Consider the following 17,400-nt stretch of genomic DNA (forward strand, 5'->3'; position numbering starts at 1 on the left):
GTGATGGGGAGATCTGCTTCCCAAGCTAGAACCCGAATAGTTCCAACCAACCATGGGAGGAGTTTCAAGTGAGGCCGTCACTTGGAATCAGTGCTTCTTTGGCAGAGGGCCAATAATACTTGAGACCCACCGAGGATCTCTTGTCTGATGCCCACAAATATTTTACCATGGTAAGTATCTACCTATTTCATTTATGCAGCTGTTATCTTTGAGCTTTTTGACATGTCAATTTTTTTGGGTGATAGAATCAACATCTTAGGATCATAATTTTGGGACCACGTCCAGGACTCCTTCAGCAAGAACCACCTACATATCCTCTTAATTATATAAGAAATTTCAAAATTGAGTGAATCATATAACAAATATCAATCAAATCATGTCACACGTCAATACCATGGTCATCACAATCCTTGGGCTATATATTCTCCCAAGATTAAGGCTCAAAAATTTGGGTTCACAAATTCTGTTGCTTATGATGGTGAATTGATGTTCGATATATATATATATATATATATATATATATATATATATATATATATATATATATATATATATATATATATATATATATATATATATATATATATATATATATATATATATATATATATATATACAAGATAACGAGAGGGAATAGAAGGGATCAGAACGCGGAAGTAGAAAGCCTTACACATTTAATCACGGTTTTGATTCTGCCATCGAACCACGGCAACCATGTGGATAAACCCTTTTGCCTGTCCAAATCAAAACCAATGTAACTGTGGTAGTATGCAATCGATGACATGTAATAGGCCGAAACACAACAGATATTATTCAGAAGAGAGAAGGTAAATGTTTGATTAACTTATCCCGACACAAGATTCTCTAGCACTATGCTTCCATGTGTCAGTAATTCCAATCGCTCAATCTCCTTTTGTTTCTTTGGCAACAAAATAAAAAATATACCTTATTGTTTTTGTGAAAGTTTTTCGGGAGATGCACCTGGTGCACTGAATCAATTGTCGAGAATTCTTGGAACATGTTCGTCCAACAGTCATGGATCAAGCAGAGGCAGGTACTGGTAGCAGGCCATTGTGTCTAAGCAGCGGTTCTGGTGAAGGTTCACGGCCTCGGAACTCAACAAAGACCTAGCATTGATATCACCAAGAATTTAGGGTATATGTCCATATTATGATAGACTCTCCAACATATTCTTTCTACTGCAAGATAATCAAAGAATAAAAAAAAAAGGGGCGACCCAAACTGTCAATAAAATATAATCCAAGAGGATTTCTACTCCTAAGAGGTCTCAATTTCAACTAAAAAAAGGAAAGGTTAGGAGTTGTGTAGCTGCTCGACAGAACTGTTTATAGAAATCAAGAGCACAAAACAGGAGGCAGGAAGGATCGGTGGATGCCCGATCAATCTCAAGTAACCAGTTGAATGGTTTTTAGGGCCTTATGAAGTAGAGAGAGAAAAATAAACCACAATTAGTAAATATTTGACCACAAAGAAAGAACATTAGACAAGTTTCCTGCTCATTTATCAGTTCAGTTATATGACCAGTAATATCAATTTGACAAACCTCAAGTGGAGATCTTCCACCTCCAAGTGCAAGAATGGTTTCCCGAAACTTGTGACCAGTTTCCCTGATGGTCTGAAAGGAAGAAAGTGATGTATCAAATAATCAACTTGCATTGTACAAAAGTTCCACAAGAAATTTTATCAACCGGAAGAGGTTATCACATCCAAGGGATAATCACATATCCTTATCTTAGAGATAAATATCAAATAAAGAAGAGACACAAGAAGAATGCTAACATGGATATAAATAACAAATGAATAAGTATACAGTTAGATTTTTCATGAACTGTGCTATGAGATGTCTTATGCCCAAGACACTCATTAAATCTCAAAAATCACATGCAGCTGTTACTCCAGTGGTACATGAATCAACTAATCAAAGTGTCAATGAACTCAATCTTCAGAAGCCAATATTATTTTTACCCCTATAAATCCCCAGAAAAACAGAAATTATTGTCATGCATATATGCTAATTCGCAGCAAACAAGTGATGCTAAAATATGAGATCCAACAAATTAAATTGATCCATCTGCAGGGTGCACAAACGGGTTAGACTTCGGCAGATTTAGATCCTAAGATCCACATGATTTGATTTAAAACACTAGAAACAATGGTCTGATGGACCAATTACATTTGAGTTATAAAGATGTTCATTTCGACTGCATCTTGAATTATAAAAGAAAAGGTTGTACTAGGGATATATTGGTTATGACTAGTAAAATTGATGCATGCATACACAAGAATTTTTACAAATAAGTTAATCAGTTGAAAATAAGTAGAGCAGAGAGTCATGCGGGTGGCCCACAAAAGTATACCTTTGTAGAAATAAAACTGCTAACATACCTTATCACTGTCTAATCCAGCATCCTCAAAAGCTGAAAAAGCATCTGCTGACAACACCTCAGCCCACTGTACAGTAGATACGTTTGGAGATAAATCCTTGAGAAAAATACAAAGAAATCTATTGTTTGTATTACATGACAAAAAATAATCAGTGTCATATAGTTTTAAATGGTCAATTTTTCTAGTGAGGAAGCCTTTATTGTAATGTCATTAACACACTACAGCAGGTATACAAGAAAAGCAGCATAACAAGCAAAGAAATCAAGTAGTATTTTAGCTTATGTAACACATTATCAACTTAGCAAGTATACAGTCAGAAGGAAAGAACCAAAAACTACAGCCATAGAAAGATACAACTCTCTATGACAGTAGTGTAGTGTTAAGAGATTACAAAATGTTATATACCTTGTAACTGTAGTATCCAGCTGCATATCCACCTATTAGAACACAACATCAATTAGTGGGTAACAGGACTACAATATCTAGGACCAGAAGACACAGTTGATAACATGAATGGGTGTGATACAAACCTGCAAATATATGACTAAAACTGCAAAGAAACCTATCCTCTGGAAGGACAGGGATAACTTGTGTCATTCTTCCAACTCTTTGATCGATATCAAAGATAGATTCAGGTCCATTGGGAATATATTTGGTATGTAGTTCCAGATCTACACTGGAAAATCTTATCTGCAAATCAAAGATGAAGACAACACTAATTTTTGAGCAGTTATTTTAATAATTATTTGTGAAGAAGAAAAAACCAATTATTATCCATTTCTTGAATGCTCAGAAAGAGGCATTTAACAGAAGGAATAGGACCATCGAAAGGGATGTGGCAGCTAAAAACCCCTAAAATGTTAAACTGCAGAAATTACTCCAGGTTGGTTCATCCAGATGAACCAAGTTGACACTTCAAAATAAATAAAATCTTAACCTCAGGCATTTTGACCTGCTTAAGGCACAATCCATGTTGGTTTTGAACTTCAAGACCAAGGAGAAGTTCAAAACTATTCAAAATGCCATGTAATTTGAAGTGGTTAAATATGCATAAACAATCAAAAGTAGGGAAGCTGCTGGCTTCCACTTATCTAGAAGAAACGCAAAAAAAGTGAGTTCCATTAAAAACAAGTAAAAGCAAACAAGACTTTCTATTTTGGTTGGAATAAATCAGAAAATGACAAGCACACATCTTGTATGTATGATAACAAAATCATGAAAATAAAGTATAATAACAGAATACCAACCTGGCGAAGACTCAGAGAGCCAGCACGAAATGTTTTAGCAGCAACAAGCCTCTGATACACTTCTTCTGGAAGAGGTTCACCAGTTTCATAATGCTTTGCAATGCTCATAAGAGTATTCCTGCCAAACATAAATTTACTTAATGTTAGAATTATAAAAAAAAATTCATTCAGAATATTTTCCTAATCTCAAACCAACCAACCCAGGAACACCTAACTTTAGAAAAAGAACGATTTCCATCCAATATGCATGCATATGCTAAGGTGATATGTACAAGGGCAAAAGATCAGCTGCATCATTGAAAGAAGATCCTGTTTAGATCAACCCAGATAGTTTCCTCCTTACAATTTCAAGGTATGGTTTCATGCCAAACTTGTCATAAAACAAACAAAAAAGTACTTTTCTTCCATATCCAAATCAAACAACTTGGTGAGTGAAAAAAAAAATGGATTGATGAATGCAATAAGAACTTAAAAGAAGGAAAAATAGCAAGATACTAGTTTACATGCCTCATCATTATCAAAATACAATGATGAACGACAGCGTTTTCCTGCTCAAAAATCAACCAAATCCAAAAGAATGACAGATGTCCAAGGAATTGAAACAGGCACCATCAAGAGAAATTAATCTTTCAAGAAGGCTAAGAATTTTTATCAAAAACCAACCAGTGCAACAGCAGGCATGAAATTAACAGTAAGTCCATGGTTTAATTTCAAAAGAAAAAACAAATGACAGGAATGGTGGAAAATGACCCCTTTTTTCCTTGGTAATTAGTTTCACATATAGACTACATCTTCAAAGATGTGAAAGAAATATAATCCTGACAAATTATCTATTAAAATGCCACAACTTCCAAAAGTCGACAGCAGAAAAGCATGGCAGATACAAGCAGCACTAAATGTTAACAGCATCTTATAAATCAATATCAAATTTAAAATTCACAAAAGATTTATACAAATTTATATATTCAACAATAAGTTATCTTTTAACATTAAGTGTTACGGCCAGATTATTCCCAAATACAATGCAAAAGATTTGTAATTTCATAATAATGAAGTACCTATGATAGCACCAGTTTTCCATGAACTGTGATGGAAGCTCAACTGCATCCCATTCTATGCCCCGAATACCCGCAACTAGCCCTTCATCTTGTTTAGTAAGCATATGCTGAAGTGCATGACCAAATTCATGGAACACAGTCTCAACCTACAACAGAAAGAAAGAACTATGGAATAATTAATATCTCAACAACTAGGATCTAACAAAAGAGATAACTACCATGAAGTTCAACTCATAATCAGATATTCAATTCAGTTTCTCGAGAAAAAAATAAACCCAGCACAATATAGAAGTGTTCTTGCAATATTGCATATGCCATTATAAGCGTAACTTATAGTTATTTCCTTGGTCCATTTAAAAGTGGATGAAGATGAAAATTACCTCACGGAATGTCATTAGACTAGGTTTGTCACCAACAGGTGGTGTTTGATTGCACACCATATGTGCAATAGGCAACCTAACAGGAGCACCATCACGTGCAAGTACATAACTACGAGCAAACACCTCATCCATCCAAGCTCCACCACGCTTTTCAGAAGGCCGTGAATAAGGATCAAAGTAGAAGTAGGCAATTGGATTGTTTGAAGAATCTTTGACAGAGTAAAATTTAACATCATTATTCCAAACCTGGCCAAACATAAAAGAGATGATGACAAGATATGCCAAGTAATCTTATGCATCACCAAAACCTAATACAGGAATGGTCTTACCGGTGCTAGCCCATCTGCTGTTTCAATATTAATATCAAAAAGCTTCTTAGCAAGGCCAAAAAGACCATCCATAACCTTTGGCAGTGAGAAATATGGCCGCAGTTCCTCCTGTAAGAGAGAAAAATAATCCGATCTCAGCAAGTAATTTCAATCCCTTTAGTACAAAAATCAATTTCAACCTATTGAAAATCATATGCTAATGTTAAAGAAGAGTCTCCAGTACATCAAATAATATGGTAATTTATTCTCATTATGTCATGACCTCGAGAAGAAAATGCTACAGATTAATAAGATCGCAGCAAGATATTGTTGTAACTTGTACAAATAGAGGGAAGAGAGGTAGACAAGCAATGAACAAGGGGCACCATAGGCAGACCTCATTTATGTCATACTTTGACTCCCGTAACCTTTCACTCCAGAACGTAATATCCCAATGGGTCAATTGATTAGCTTCGGCAGCACCAGCATTTCCAGCAAAAGTCTTAAGGTCTTCCATATCTGCATGCATCAAAAGAACAACCTAGCCATCATACTGTTTCCATAAACTTTGCCACTGACAATATATTGGAAAAGAATCTGAGGAAAATGAACACCCAGAATTACAGTCCTCCAGCTAACTGGTGCAATACCACAAGTTTCATTCTACTAATAAAAGATTAAAAGTTGGCCTTTCTCTATTAACTTTAACACATATAGTCAGTTTTGCAAATGTCAAACTGGAGTGTAGGGGAAGCAAACTTACGGACACATTTGCATTGCTTCTACTTTTGTAAATGCTCTTTCAAAGCACTCAGCAAGGAGTTCTTGAACAATCATTGCATATCTTTATGCTTGTTGTTTGTTAAAACTAATAATAATATGGTAGAACCCCTCTCTGAATTTATAACTTTTGTAAATGCTCTTTCAAAGCACTCAGCAAGGAGTTCTTGAACAAGCATTACTTATCTTTTATGTTTGTTGTTTGTTAAAACTAATAATAATGGTAGAACCCCTCTCTGAATTTAGAACACGATCATGAATCAAGAAGATCTACCATATTTTTCAATTTCCCAAGCACAAACCAGAGCTAATATTTCTAGCCTCTCCAGAAAGCTACCTTCTTGATATGCTCACAAGCAAGGCACTGCAAATAGAAGTCACCAAGTAACTAATTTGTCTAAGAGTTAGTTTAATTAGGAGATACAAAAGAAATTTCTCAGGCAATATCAAAAGAACCATAAGACGTTCCATGGAAGCCAAGGAGGGACAAAAAAGCAGCAATCAGTGGATTTGACAAGACAGTCTCCTTATGACATTCGATGAGCTGATCTAAAGCCCAATAAAATTTCAATATGCACACTAAAAATGTGAGTTTCAACGAACAGATGAGTTACTCCTGAGAAAGTTTCAAGATTCAGAGATAGGATTGTGACACACAATTACAAAAGACCGAGTACTGCCATGCTGGTCGCGTCAATCCATGTAGAAACCTTGTGCCAACACGAAGCCAAAGACAAGGGTATTTATCACATGATAGGAGTCAGAACTATTTCTCCTTTTCAATTTCAGATTGAAATCCGTATCATCTTTTAATTCTTTTCCTTTTTTGGCAATATTGCCAAGAAAAGGGTAAAGCTTTTCTTTTAATAACTTCCCACCAATGGTTGAAACCACACTATCTGTCATCCTGCTTCAGCACAGGCACTTGCAACTGTGGCATTGAATGTTCAGGATGAAAAATAAATCTTTTACTTAAACGCTTCAAGGAAAATTTCCTTGAGAAAAGATCTGTAAGCAGATGTGTATTGCACATATACACAAGATTTTTTTAATAACATAAATGCACTATTCTATTGATTTCTATCTTCTACACTAATTATACTTTTCTCAATAATACTAGCTTAACATGAATCAATAGCACTTAATACCTTGAACAGCAGGATCCCAAGAAGCACTACGCAATTTCTCGAGAAGCTCTGCTGCACGATCAACCGTGGCCATTTTCATTGCCATGCTGACCTACATCAAAAAGAAAAAGAAAAACAGGAAAATCAAATGCTGCATAAATAAAAGACATCACTTGAAATAATCTGTCATCATACCTCAGCATAGTTCTTGTATCCAAGAATTTTAGCCTTTTCCAGCCTCAATTTGAGAATTTGACCAATAATAGGAGTGTTATCAAGATCTCCGCTAGATGCCCGCATGACGTAAGCACGATAAACTTCTTCCCGCAAAGAGCGGTTCTTTGCATGTTGCATGACAGGAATATAACTTGGAGCATCTAAAGTAATCATCCATGGCCCATTTTCAGCAGAAGCATTTTCATGACCCTGACCATAAAAGAGTATTTAATGAATTAATGTATTATAAGCACAACTTGTTGCTCTTTCAAATAGAAAATATTTCTGGTTATAAAGATGGATCCAAAGTCAATCATGAACAAATTGTGTAAATTTAATGCTGGACCGTCTGAGTAAAGCCATTGGGCTAGCGATTGGTGTCAAAATCCAGTTGAGGTCATTGGTGCAGCAACCACAGTATGGTAGATGGCAAGATAGAGTGTAAAGTTAAGAAAATTAAATATAAAGAAATAGATGGATTGAGATAGAATGACAAATAGTTGGAAGAGTAGCAGGAATGAATACAAGGTAACATTGGCGGAAAACAAAAAGGAGAGAAATAAAATATGGAATCAACCCAGCCTCAAAGCTATTATCATAACTCTGAAAAATTAGCCAGAGAACTTTGTTTTATAGAAATGACAACTAAACTTCCTATTACACAAGACCCAAAAGTAGCAAATTAAACAGTTACAGCATTGTCCTATTTGATTACTTGGCTTAATGACATAACCACATTATCAATCATAACTAGTAACCAGTAAAGTAATCCCTACATTTCATAGCCCTCAAATAAGAAATCATATCTCACTGAAATTCTTTACAATTAAAGATATGGCCAACATATAATCTGATCAAACACACAAAACACAAAGAAAATTTAGAACCAAAAGGAATCAATATAGAAATAAAGACAAAAAAAATCTGAAACTTAGCAGTAGAGGCATACATGCACTTGCCACCTATTTTAAAAATTGTGAACTACCTTTAGCGCAGCGGTCTGTGCTGCCAGACCAAGTGCAGTAGCTGGCAATCCTTCGATTTCCTTCTTATCAGTAATTAATTTCTCGAATTTTTTTGTAGCATCCAAAACATTTTCACTAAACTTTTGAGATAGTTTTTCAAGCTCCTGCAAAAAAGTTCATTTGACATATGAATAAGGGATTCATTTCATGGATCCTTAGAGGTTGGACTTACCAATCATCAAAATCTTGTTGCTTTAACAGCAACATATATTCCTTATCATTTTAGGAAGCAACAAAAGGAAAGAAAAATATCAGTTACAAGGAACTAACTTATTTGAAATAATCATCCACAAACACAGCACACATGGTTTTTCTTCAAATCAGACATACAATATTGTTGTCATTATGATACTCATTTCGACATTGCATTTACTAGTGACAATCAAAGATCATATTTTGCTAACTTTACAAATGCATATTCAATGCCCTATACTCGAATATATGAACATTCCAACAGGAACTCCTCAAGCAATCATGTCCAAGAGTAAGTTCACCGACTCAGTCATGTCACATCACATTAGCACAAGAAAAGAGGCCTTAGTCCAATTATTAACATCAGCATGTCAAGAACTTTACCAAACACATCAAGGTTTATTTGTGTTAAATCAGGGCATGTACTTTTTTAGTAACTTATTAGCATTACTTGAAAGAAAGTCTAACAAACCAAAATGATTCAGATTATCTGCCTAGTTAACTCACAAGGGTTCTGGACTTCCAATACATGATATATAAACAAGGCCCAAATATTTGACAGGTCAGCCTGCAAACTACTTGTTGACATTTGAGCAAAACTGCCAAAATTTGAATGAAATCATCAAAGTAATCATCCTCCACATAAGTCAAGATATTAGAGAAATAGGTGTCAAGGTACTCAGTTTACTTGTTCAATTTCATTAAACTTCTTTCTCTGTTCATCTTCAAGGGCAACACCACTAAGAACAGCTTCCTTGATCTGAGCTGCAAAAGGAAAGGGAATTTAAGAAAATAAGAAAAGCAATCTGTTGGAAACTACATTAGTCTAATTTGTAAATTCTTGTACTGATACAAATAAATGAATGATGATAAGACTTAACTGGAAAGAATAGGTAATTAATGTATATGTGCACCTATATAACAAACAACAAAACACTCAACTCATTGAAATGTGATAGACCAAGGTCTTGCCTCACATTTAAGTCAGACCAAATATACGAGAACTAAAGACAGTTTCCTAATTTTTGTTTCCCAACCGAGGATGTAACATCTGAGTTTTTTTTTTCCTAAATGTTAACCCCCATAACAAGGAATAATGCTCCCAACTTATTTCACTAAATAACCAATAAAAATAATTATTCCAATTTTTTATGTGCATACATAAAATATATCGATTTTTTATGTGTATTTCAATGATTTGAAATATGAGAAGAAAAAAAGACTTGCCTGTATTGATTGAATAATAAAAGAGAAACTGTGATAATAATCATTCCTTTAGATAGTGTTTATATTTGTTCAATCTGCTCTCATGCTCAATGCTCACAATCTAGCTATGTTTTTGGTAATATGCTGTTAAAAACCTCCAGTTTGCTATTGTCTAAGAATGTTCTCCTACTTTCTATAGAAACAATGTGAAAGACATGGATTTTGTTACTCATAATTCTAGCTAGGTTTTTTGCAATGTGCTATTAAACAAAAGTTCTACTTGCCATAGAAACATTGCAAAGGATATGGACTTTATTCCTCTTTCAAGGGCCAGATACCTTCCTCAACTTTTTGACTGTCGGAATTGGTTGGAACAACCTTCAATTTTTAGATTTTAAGTTCTTCAATACCCTAGAAATGCTGTCCAAAATCATCTATCTTTATATCAAAAGGTATAAAAGTTCAGATCAGATGAGAACATTCTTTTTCCCAATTAAGAGGATCAATGTTAGTCTCAGAAGAAAAGATAACGACAAAATTGCTTTATGAGTCCAGATAAGTCATGCATGAAAGATGAAGAAGAAATTACTCTAGAACGCAAAACCGTTCAACCTAATAAAAAGTCCATTATGAAATATGGCATATTACCTTCCACTATACGTTTACGGGCATCGCTTAGGGTTGACCATGATGAAGAATTTTGAATCGCCTTAAATGCATCATATATAGGCTTACTTTGTCCCAGTCTCAGCTGAAACTTCACTTTCTCTGGCTGTTCAAACATGATTTGCAATATCAATCTCAGAGATAAACGAGATAAGTAGCAAACACAATAAACTAGAAAGCAAAATCTATAAGAGAATCTCGCAAAAGAAATTCTCGAGATAGAATGGAGCATTATATTCATAGTTTCAATTGGTTAAATGCCTAGTACCAACACAAAACAGAGAGTGATAAAAAATGTAGCAACTTTCCTGGACATGTAAACAAAGACGAAATACACGGCACAGGGAAATATGCCTAACATAAAATGCCATTGATCGATGGCCCAAGATTCAACATTTGCATCGAAATACACTATAAGTGGGATCGATCAACCAAAGAGGATACAAGCCACATAAGTAAAGACGAGATCCCGTCAAAGAAATAAACGAATCGAACCTGGACTTCCTCGATAGCAGATCGGAGCTCCGGCGAATCCTTGACGGACTTCAGATGGTTCACGATTCCCCAGACCACCTGAAGTCGATCCAAGATCTTCTCCAGCGGCACCACCAGCCTCGGCCATGTCGGCTCCACCGTCCTCTCCAGCTTCTCCAGATCGCTCTCCTGCAACGCTCCAGACCCAACAAGTTCATCACTTGAAACCCTAAATATCTATCGACCAATGCAAGGGGGGAGGGAGAAGAGGACCGTACGAGTTTCCTCAAGAGCTCGCGGATCCCGGGGCGGACGTGTTTCGGCTCGACCACATCGAAGGGGGGGAAGGCGAAGTCGTGGAGGAGGGGGTTCGAATCAAGGCTGTCGGCAGCGAAGGCCATGGAAGAGGGCGGGGGGGCGGCAGAGGAGGTGGTGGATTTCGGGCGGCGGTCGAGGCAGAAGGAGAAGGAGGCGGACCAAAGAGGGCAAGGAAAGGATTTGTTCTGGACGGGTTTGGGGGAGGCGGCGGCGAGGAGGCAGAGATGGCGAGGGGCGTAAGAGAGCCGGGTGGGGAGGGAGCGAGTGACGGAGACGCACGACGCGATGAGCATGTTGGCGGCTATGAGGAGGAGGAGCCGACTCGATCCCTCGGCGTTCCGGTTTGGGAATGCCCGAGCCATGGACGTGGGTAAGACGGTGACTCGAGTGGTCGCCTCAAAGCGTGCCAGCTTCGCCATTCGAGTCTATTTTCCCTTTATAATGGCCGTTCGATGTAACGCGCGCGATTAGGGTTGGGGGTGATACCGGTCGGGTAATGTTCGGCCGAGTCTGGACCCGGTTCGGGTTGACTCAACCCTCCAATTTTTGATCCGGGTTTCCAGCTCGGTTCGATCCGGCGATAAGGGTTTGATCCAGGCGATCGGGTAATGTCAGAGTTGAACCGGACCCCATAGTAACTTGGCAATGTATTTTGCTTACGTGCATGAAGAGAATTATAAATGATAAGGGATCTGACAACAATCCGATCTTAATCGTCGATAGTAAGAATATTAGGAAATTGTATATGATTAAAAAATCAAATAATGTAATATAATACACATTCAAAGCATCATATCGAGAGCATAATAATAGCATTTATTAAATAAGATTACGTGGGGTATTTGATCAGCCACAATCAAGGATAATTAAACTAAAATTTAGGTTTATTGGGCTATAAATGCTGGCCTCGCTGTACGACATGATGACGGACGAGCCTCCGGATCATGAAGACAGAAATCAAGCCCTCACATGAACCACAAAGAAAAAACACCGGGACCCACTGCCAGTTGTCGACCTGCTACATTGACACGTGAACTGCAGTGGTCAACGTGCCCTCGGATCAACGGGGGGTCGATCATCTGGAAACAGTCCGTTTGTTCCCACCTTCCTGAATCGACGATAGGCAGCACGTCTGGGCCCCGCATACGCGACAACCGCGAGTCCCGCGTCGCACCGAACCAATCCCTCCCTCCCTCCCCACCCAATTTAAAACATTGGATCTCCTTGTCGGCCGAATCTTTCCTCGTTGGCTGGCTCGGTGGGCCACGAGATCTTCCACCCTCGCTCAGGACAACACGTGGAGGACCGCTAAGGGTCTCAACCGTCCGTTTATCCTAACACCCCTCCCATCCCCGTGTTATCCCCGCTCCACAAAGCTCCGACCGAATCTTTGGGGGATCCCCAAGTCCGGCTGGATATGGCGGGCACAGCATAATCTCGATGGATGACTCGACGAGTCAGTCAACGCTCTGGACCGCATCACGGTCGAAGTTTCAAACTCTTGTGGCGTGGCACATCCGACAACCTCCTCCAATCCCAGGGATTCGTTGTAGCGTGTGGGCCCCCCTGTTTGGGTGGCAGGTTTTGCTTCGTGGCAAGAACCGGAAGATATGGTGCGAAGAGAGGGAGAGGGATGTTGTGGTACGTCGCCGCTGGTTTTGGGTGGAAGGAGTGGCGTGGGATTCTGGATTGATTTGGTGGGGATTTGCTGCTCTTTATTCTCTTCGCTTCCTTTTTCTCGTGTGAGTGGAGATACTACATACAGTGACCCAGCGGCGACCTCCTCCCTCTTCTTCTTCCCCAGCCTTCACTCTTCTTATTCTTCTTCTTCGCTATGTCGTCGTACGCTGCGGGCAAGGGAGAGCAGGAGATACACGTATTGGCGGTGGACGACAGCTCCGTCGACCGAGCGTTGATCGCTACGATCCTTCGCAGCTCCAAGTACAGAGGTATGGCATATGCTCTGCTTCTCTGTTTCAGAACGAAGAAGATGGTAACGGAGGAAGTTCTGTTCTTTTTGCAGTGACCACGGTAGACAGTGGGAAGAGAGCATTGGAGCTGTTAACACTGGTATGGTTATGCTCTTTTGCCACCAAAAAGATACGAAATTTCCATTGTATTGATAGAAATTTGAATTAACTTTATGTAGGAGCCGAACATTAGCATGATAATTACGGACTATTGGATGCCTGAGATGACAGGATATGAGCTTCTCAAGAGTGTCAAGGTCAGTCAACGCACTTCCTTACGAAAAGGTTCCTCGTTACCCTACTCGGTACTAACATCTTTACATGGCTGGTAATGGAACTCGATCTGCAACAGGAGTCCTCCAAACTGAGGGAGATCCCCGTGGTTGTGATGTCGTCGGAGAACGTCCCCAACAGGATCAACAGGTGATGACTGACCATTTCTAAGGTGCTGTTACGGAAGCTAAGCGTTTGACGCGGTGTTCTGGTGGTTTGGTTTCAGGTGTTTGGAGGAAGGAGCTGTAGATTTCCTGCTCAAGCCCGTTCGGCCGTCCGATGTGTCCCGGTTATGCAGCCGGATGCGATAGCAGCCGCCTGTTCACTGACGGAACCCATGTAGGATGGATGCCTGGTTTCACGTTTTCTTCTTGTTCGCGTAAGATGAGGAAGAAATGTCTTGGGAATAGCTAGAAGGGATAAGCTGTGTTGCCTGCCATGGTCAAACGGTGGTCCATGGAGGAGCGAGAAAGATGCGAGGATGGACAGGGAGCAAGTGGTGCGGCAGGATTTGATGATCACATCAAAGTAGATCTTCCGTAGAGGAGCAGCTCTCCAGATTGGACCATCACAAGAGTTCCCTCGGTACGGCATTGGCTTGACCTTTACCTGCCAAACTCACTCTGATAACAGACGCATATGTATATTCGAAACCAATTTAATAAGGGGAATCGTAAGTATAGCATGCCGTGGTGTATATGGAATATATGATAGATACGAGACATATATATACATATATATACGTTTCTGTACCTATTTTTGGCGGCATCACCTGGCTGTCATGGGGCCCACAAGAGCCCCATTCTGCTTCCGGCGAGGATACTGGTAAACGACCGGGGAAAAGTGGTCGCAGTTGAGATCAGTGGGGGGAAACGTACATGGTAGCTTTGCTCCGACTGCGTTCTGCGACTTCAGGGGATAGCTTCTTCTCCTGCACTTGATGTCTTATTCTTCTTCTTCATGGCCCGCCGTGGGTTGGGTTCGGCATCAGAGCCGGACTCCAACTTTGAAGCTGGAAGAACTGCAAACCCTCATTACTTCAAAAAGGAAAATATACTTCAAGAATTTACAAAGTAATGAATGGTTCGATTAATTATCTGTCTGATTCTGACAAATTATTATCTTTTCTTCGTTAAAGTCTCAGGTAATGCGATTGAGATCTTTGCAGCATAGTCCCCTTTTGATCCAACACTCAAGACTGCTAATGACAAGCACTGCACAAGGAAATCAAAACTTGAGGGTCACAAAGATAACAAAATGGATCGTAGATTCTGAGTATCTTTCCTAACATTATAAAAGAGAGATGTTCATTATTGCCGTAGTGTTGCTTCGTCTTGTTTTTTCGTCAGTGGAAACACGTTCTGACTTGATCGTCTGATGAGAACCTATCATTCCTTTTATTATTTGTAAGCTCCAACTTCGGTTCGCTCGTTTTATAGGATTACCGGTAGACACTTCCATTTATTCGACTCACGATATTTAGCATGTGAAAAACGAGTATTCAAACATTCATCTAAATCTACTCCCGTGTCTATCGTCGCCTCAATCCATGCTCTCACCTACAAGTCCCATCACCATGAGGAAGAAGAGAAAAAAGAGCACATGGAGGGAGATGGAGAAGACGACGACGGATAAAGATGACGAGGAAGGATTGACGACGAAGAAAGAAGCGATGACAAAAAAGGATAAAAGAATCTACATGATAACCAAAAGTAGGGGTCATCGATTGAAAAAAATCAAAATCGAAAAAGAGAATTTTTTTTTATTTGTAGGGAATTCGTCCTAATATAAAAACATGGAAGCTTTTTGTGTTAGCTATAAAGGCAGTTTTATTGGTGGCAGTTGAGATCCCCATCGCCAACATCGGGTTCTTTGGAACACCGAAACAACTTGAGATGAGACCAACAGCGACTGGTTTTTGTTTACATATCCATAGCATTTCGTTTCCGTTTGGTTTATGTTCCTTCGTTTAAAGTGGCAGTGGTTTAGATATTGATGGCATCCCTTCTAAAAGAAGAGTTGTTTGACACCTTTTCTATCACTTTATTGTGTTTATGTAACGCTACGATTTGGTGGTGGTGTCATCTCTGCTTCCAACTTGCTGACACTGTTAGAGTTTTTTGGTTTTGTGGTGCCTACTGCTTGTGCTTTTCTCCATCGAATCACGTCTTAATCCTGTCTCGTTTTGCTGACTAGAATTTCTCTGTTGGGGGTTGTGGCATCACATTTTTTCTTTTTATTGGATTCCTGATGATGATTTTGATCCTGCGAAGAGAATCAATGGATGTTTATCTCCAAGGAATAAATTCTGAGTTATGTTTGAATGTATAAAGGTGGTTTGCAAACTCATCCTCAAGAATATAAATTAACATTACGTCTAAATTTATTGATTTAAGCTTTTATGTTGGTAAACCCTTTTAGTATATGGGAATCAATGGCTCATAAGTTCATCAAATCTCTCTTATCTTCAAATGTGCCTTTCAGGGTTCATATGTTTCGAAAGGACAAAATCGTACAAGTACACATATTGTCCAAAGCAGATAATTTCTCGCGAGCCTACATGCCGCACCAATGACTGATCGATCAAATGGTCCTTTATTAGATTGGCGCTAGACGCTAAAAAGAGGGTCGAAGGCTTGCACGCAAGCGACAAAACCGTACGGGGACACCCATCACCAAAAGCGGATAATTCCTTATGAGTCTAAGGGTCGCACCAATGACCGATCGACCAAATGGTCCCTTATCATATGTGTAGCCCACGATCTAGACTCAGGGTTGTTTCTAAATTGATATCGTCAGTTGAATTAGAGAATTTATAGATGTTTTTATTTTACTTATGGATGATTATTTATAGTGAATATTTGTGTTTATGAACATGTTTCTTGAATTTTAGAATCTATCTAAAAGAGTCCAATGTCTTTAGATATTAAATATTAAATTAAGATGAACAAATATTTTATGAATAAATTTGTGTTCGAACAAAAATAACTAGAATTAGGTCTGATCAAATTAAAAAATATGTTAGCTTTTTTTCTTTTTTTTTGGACTATGACTGACCAATAATCTATGTGGCATTCCAATATTTTTTAGAATCTATCTCCTGTTGGTAGTAAATATTTGAAAAACATAAACCGTGTTATTTTTGGTTCGAAATAAAATAATTAAAATTAAATAATTTTTATTATAAAAAATTATATATAAAAAATTCATATATATATGTTATAGAAATGAAGGCTAAGAAATCATCAAAAAATTAATATCATAATTTTCCTTTAGCAATTCTAAAAACTTTTATCTGGTCACCGAAACTTAAATCACAGCAGTATCAGATACACCCAGAGTCCTGTGTGGTTTGGAAGAGAGAGAAAAAGGAACATTTTAAGGTGCAAGTACAACCTGGTGGGTCGTTGTCTTCTCGGTCTCTCTCCTCTCCTCTGCTTCCTCTTTTCTTTTATGGAACCCCCACTTGCGCTGCAATGGAATACCATGTCAGGTCCCCTTTGACTCTCGGCCCGTCCCTACCCTTTCTGCCGCCATCCCCAGCCACTGCGATATACCCACGTGTCACTCCTCCACTGGCCCCAGACGCTGTTTCCTCCCTCCATCGCTTGAACCGCTGCCCGCTCATCTCCGTCTCTCCGATCGGGTGTGCCTCCGCGGGATCACGTCCAAGGCCATCGACCACGTGCTCCGCTATTTCGAGCAGTTCCGTCCTTTCCTTTGCCGCCGCTCGCGCCGCTGGATTCTGGCGTCA

At 38.9% G+C, this 17,400-nt stretch overlaps 2 protein-coding genes across 4 annotated transcripts; one reads left to right on the plus strand and one right to left on the minus strand.

Moving 5' to 3' along the window:
- Positions 1-600: 600 nt before the first annotated feature.
- LOC103982872 (probable cytosolic oligopeptidase A) lies at positions 601-11,807 on the minus strand. 3 transcript variants are annotated; one of them, XR_010493218.1, is made up of 18 exons: positions 11,364-11,807; positions 11,107-11,274; positions 10,594-10,717; positions 9,428-9,504; positions 8,508-8,651; positions 7,502-7,732; positions 7,328-7,418; positions 5,797-5,918; positions 5,421-5,528; positions 5,092-5,337; positions 4,712-4,857; positions 3,654-3,771; positions 2,937-3,096; positions 2,812-2,843; positions 2,407-2,472; positions 1,565-1,636; positions 982-1,127; positions 601-734 (listed from the first exon to the last, which is right to left on the minus strand). XR_010493218.1 is itself a non-coding variant. In XM_009399934.3 (17 exons), the coding sequence occupies exons 1-17, from the start codon at positions 11,763-11,765 to the stop codon at positions 1,041-1,043; spliced, it is 2,394 nt and encodes a 797-aa protein (XP_009398209.2). In that variant the 5' UTR covers positions 11,766-11,807; the 3' UTR covers positions 791-1,040. The 3 variants fall into 3 exon arrangements, 1 of the variants encoding a protein (XP_009398209.2); XR_010493217.1 differs by having other exon boundaries at positions 616-734; positions 946-1,127; XM_009399934.3 differs by lacking the exon at positions 601-734 and having other exon boundaries at positions 791-1,127.
- A 1,233-nt stretch (positions 11,808-13,040) lies between these two features.
- On the plus strand, positions 13,041-14,331 carry LOC103982866 (two-component response regulator ORR6). The gene is made up of 5 exons (XM_009399921.3): positions 13,041-13,352; positions 13,427-13,473; positions 13,553-13,630; positions 13,726-13,796; positions 13,873-14,331. Exons 1-5 carry the CDS (start codon positions 13,238-13,240, stop codon positions 13,955-13,957), a joined length of 396 nt encoding a protein of 131 aa, XP_009398196.2. The 5' UTR covers positions 13,041-13,237; the 3' UTR covers positions 13,958-14,331.
- The last annotated feature ends 3,069 nt before the right edge of the window (positions 14,332-17,400 follow it).

Source organism: Musa acuminata, chromosome BXJ3-1 (assembly GCF_036884655.1).
Source record: "Musa acuminata AAA Group cultivar baxijiao chromosome BXJ3-1, Cavendish_Baxijiao_AAA, whole genome shotgun sequence".
In the NCBI taxonomy this organism is placed as follows: domain Eukaryota; kingdom Viridiplantae; phylum Streptophyta; class Magnoliopsida; order Zingiberales; family Musaceae; genus Musa; species Musa acuminata.

Coding starts and splice junctions, on each gene's coding strand:
- LOC103982866 (XM_009399921.3), top strand. CDS start 13,238: ATGTCGTCGTACGCTGCGGGCAAGGGAGAGCAGGAGATACACGTATTG. Junction 13,353..13,426: donor TCGCAGCTCCAAGTACAGAG/GTATGGCATATG, acceptor TTCTTTTTGCAG/TGACCACGGTAGACAGTGGG. Junction 13,631..13,725: donor AGCTTCTCAAGAGTGTCAAG/GTCAGTCAACGC, acceptor GATCTGCAACAG/GAGTCCTCCAAACTGAGGGA.
- LOC103982872 (XM_009399934.3), bottom strand. CDS start 11,765: ATGGCTCGGGCATTCCCAAACCGGAACGCCGAGGGATCGAGTCGGCTC. Junction 7,419..7,501: donor GATACAAGAACTATGCTGAG/GTATGATGACAG, acceptor TTTTTGATGTAG/GTCAGCATGGCAATGAAAAT. Junction 1,637..2,406: donor CTGGATTAGACAGTGATAAG/GTATGTTAGCAG, acceptor TCTTCCTTTCAG/ACCATCAGGGAAACTGGTCA.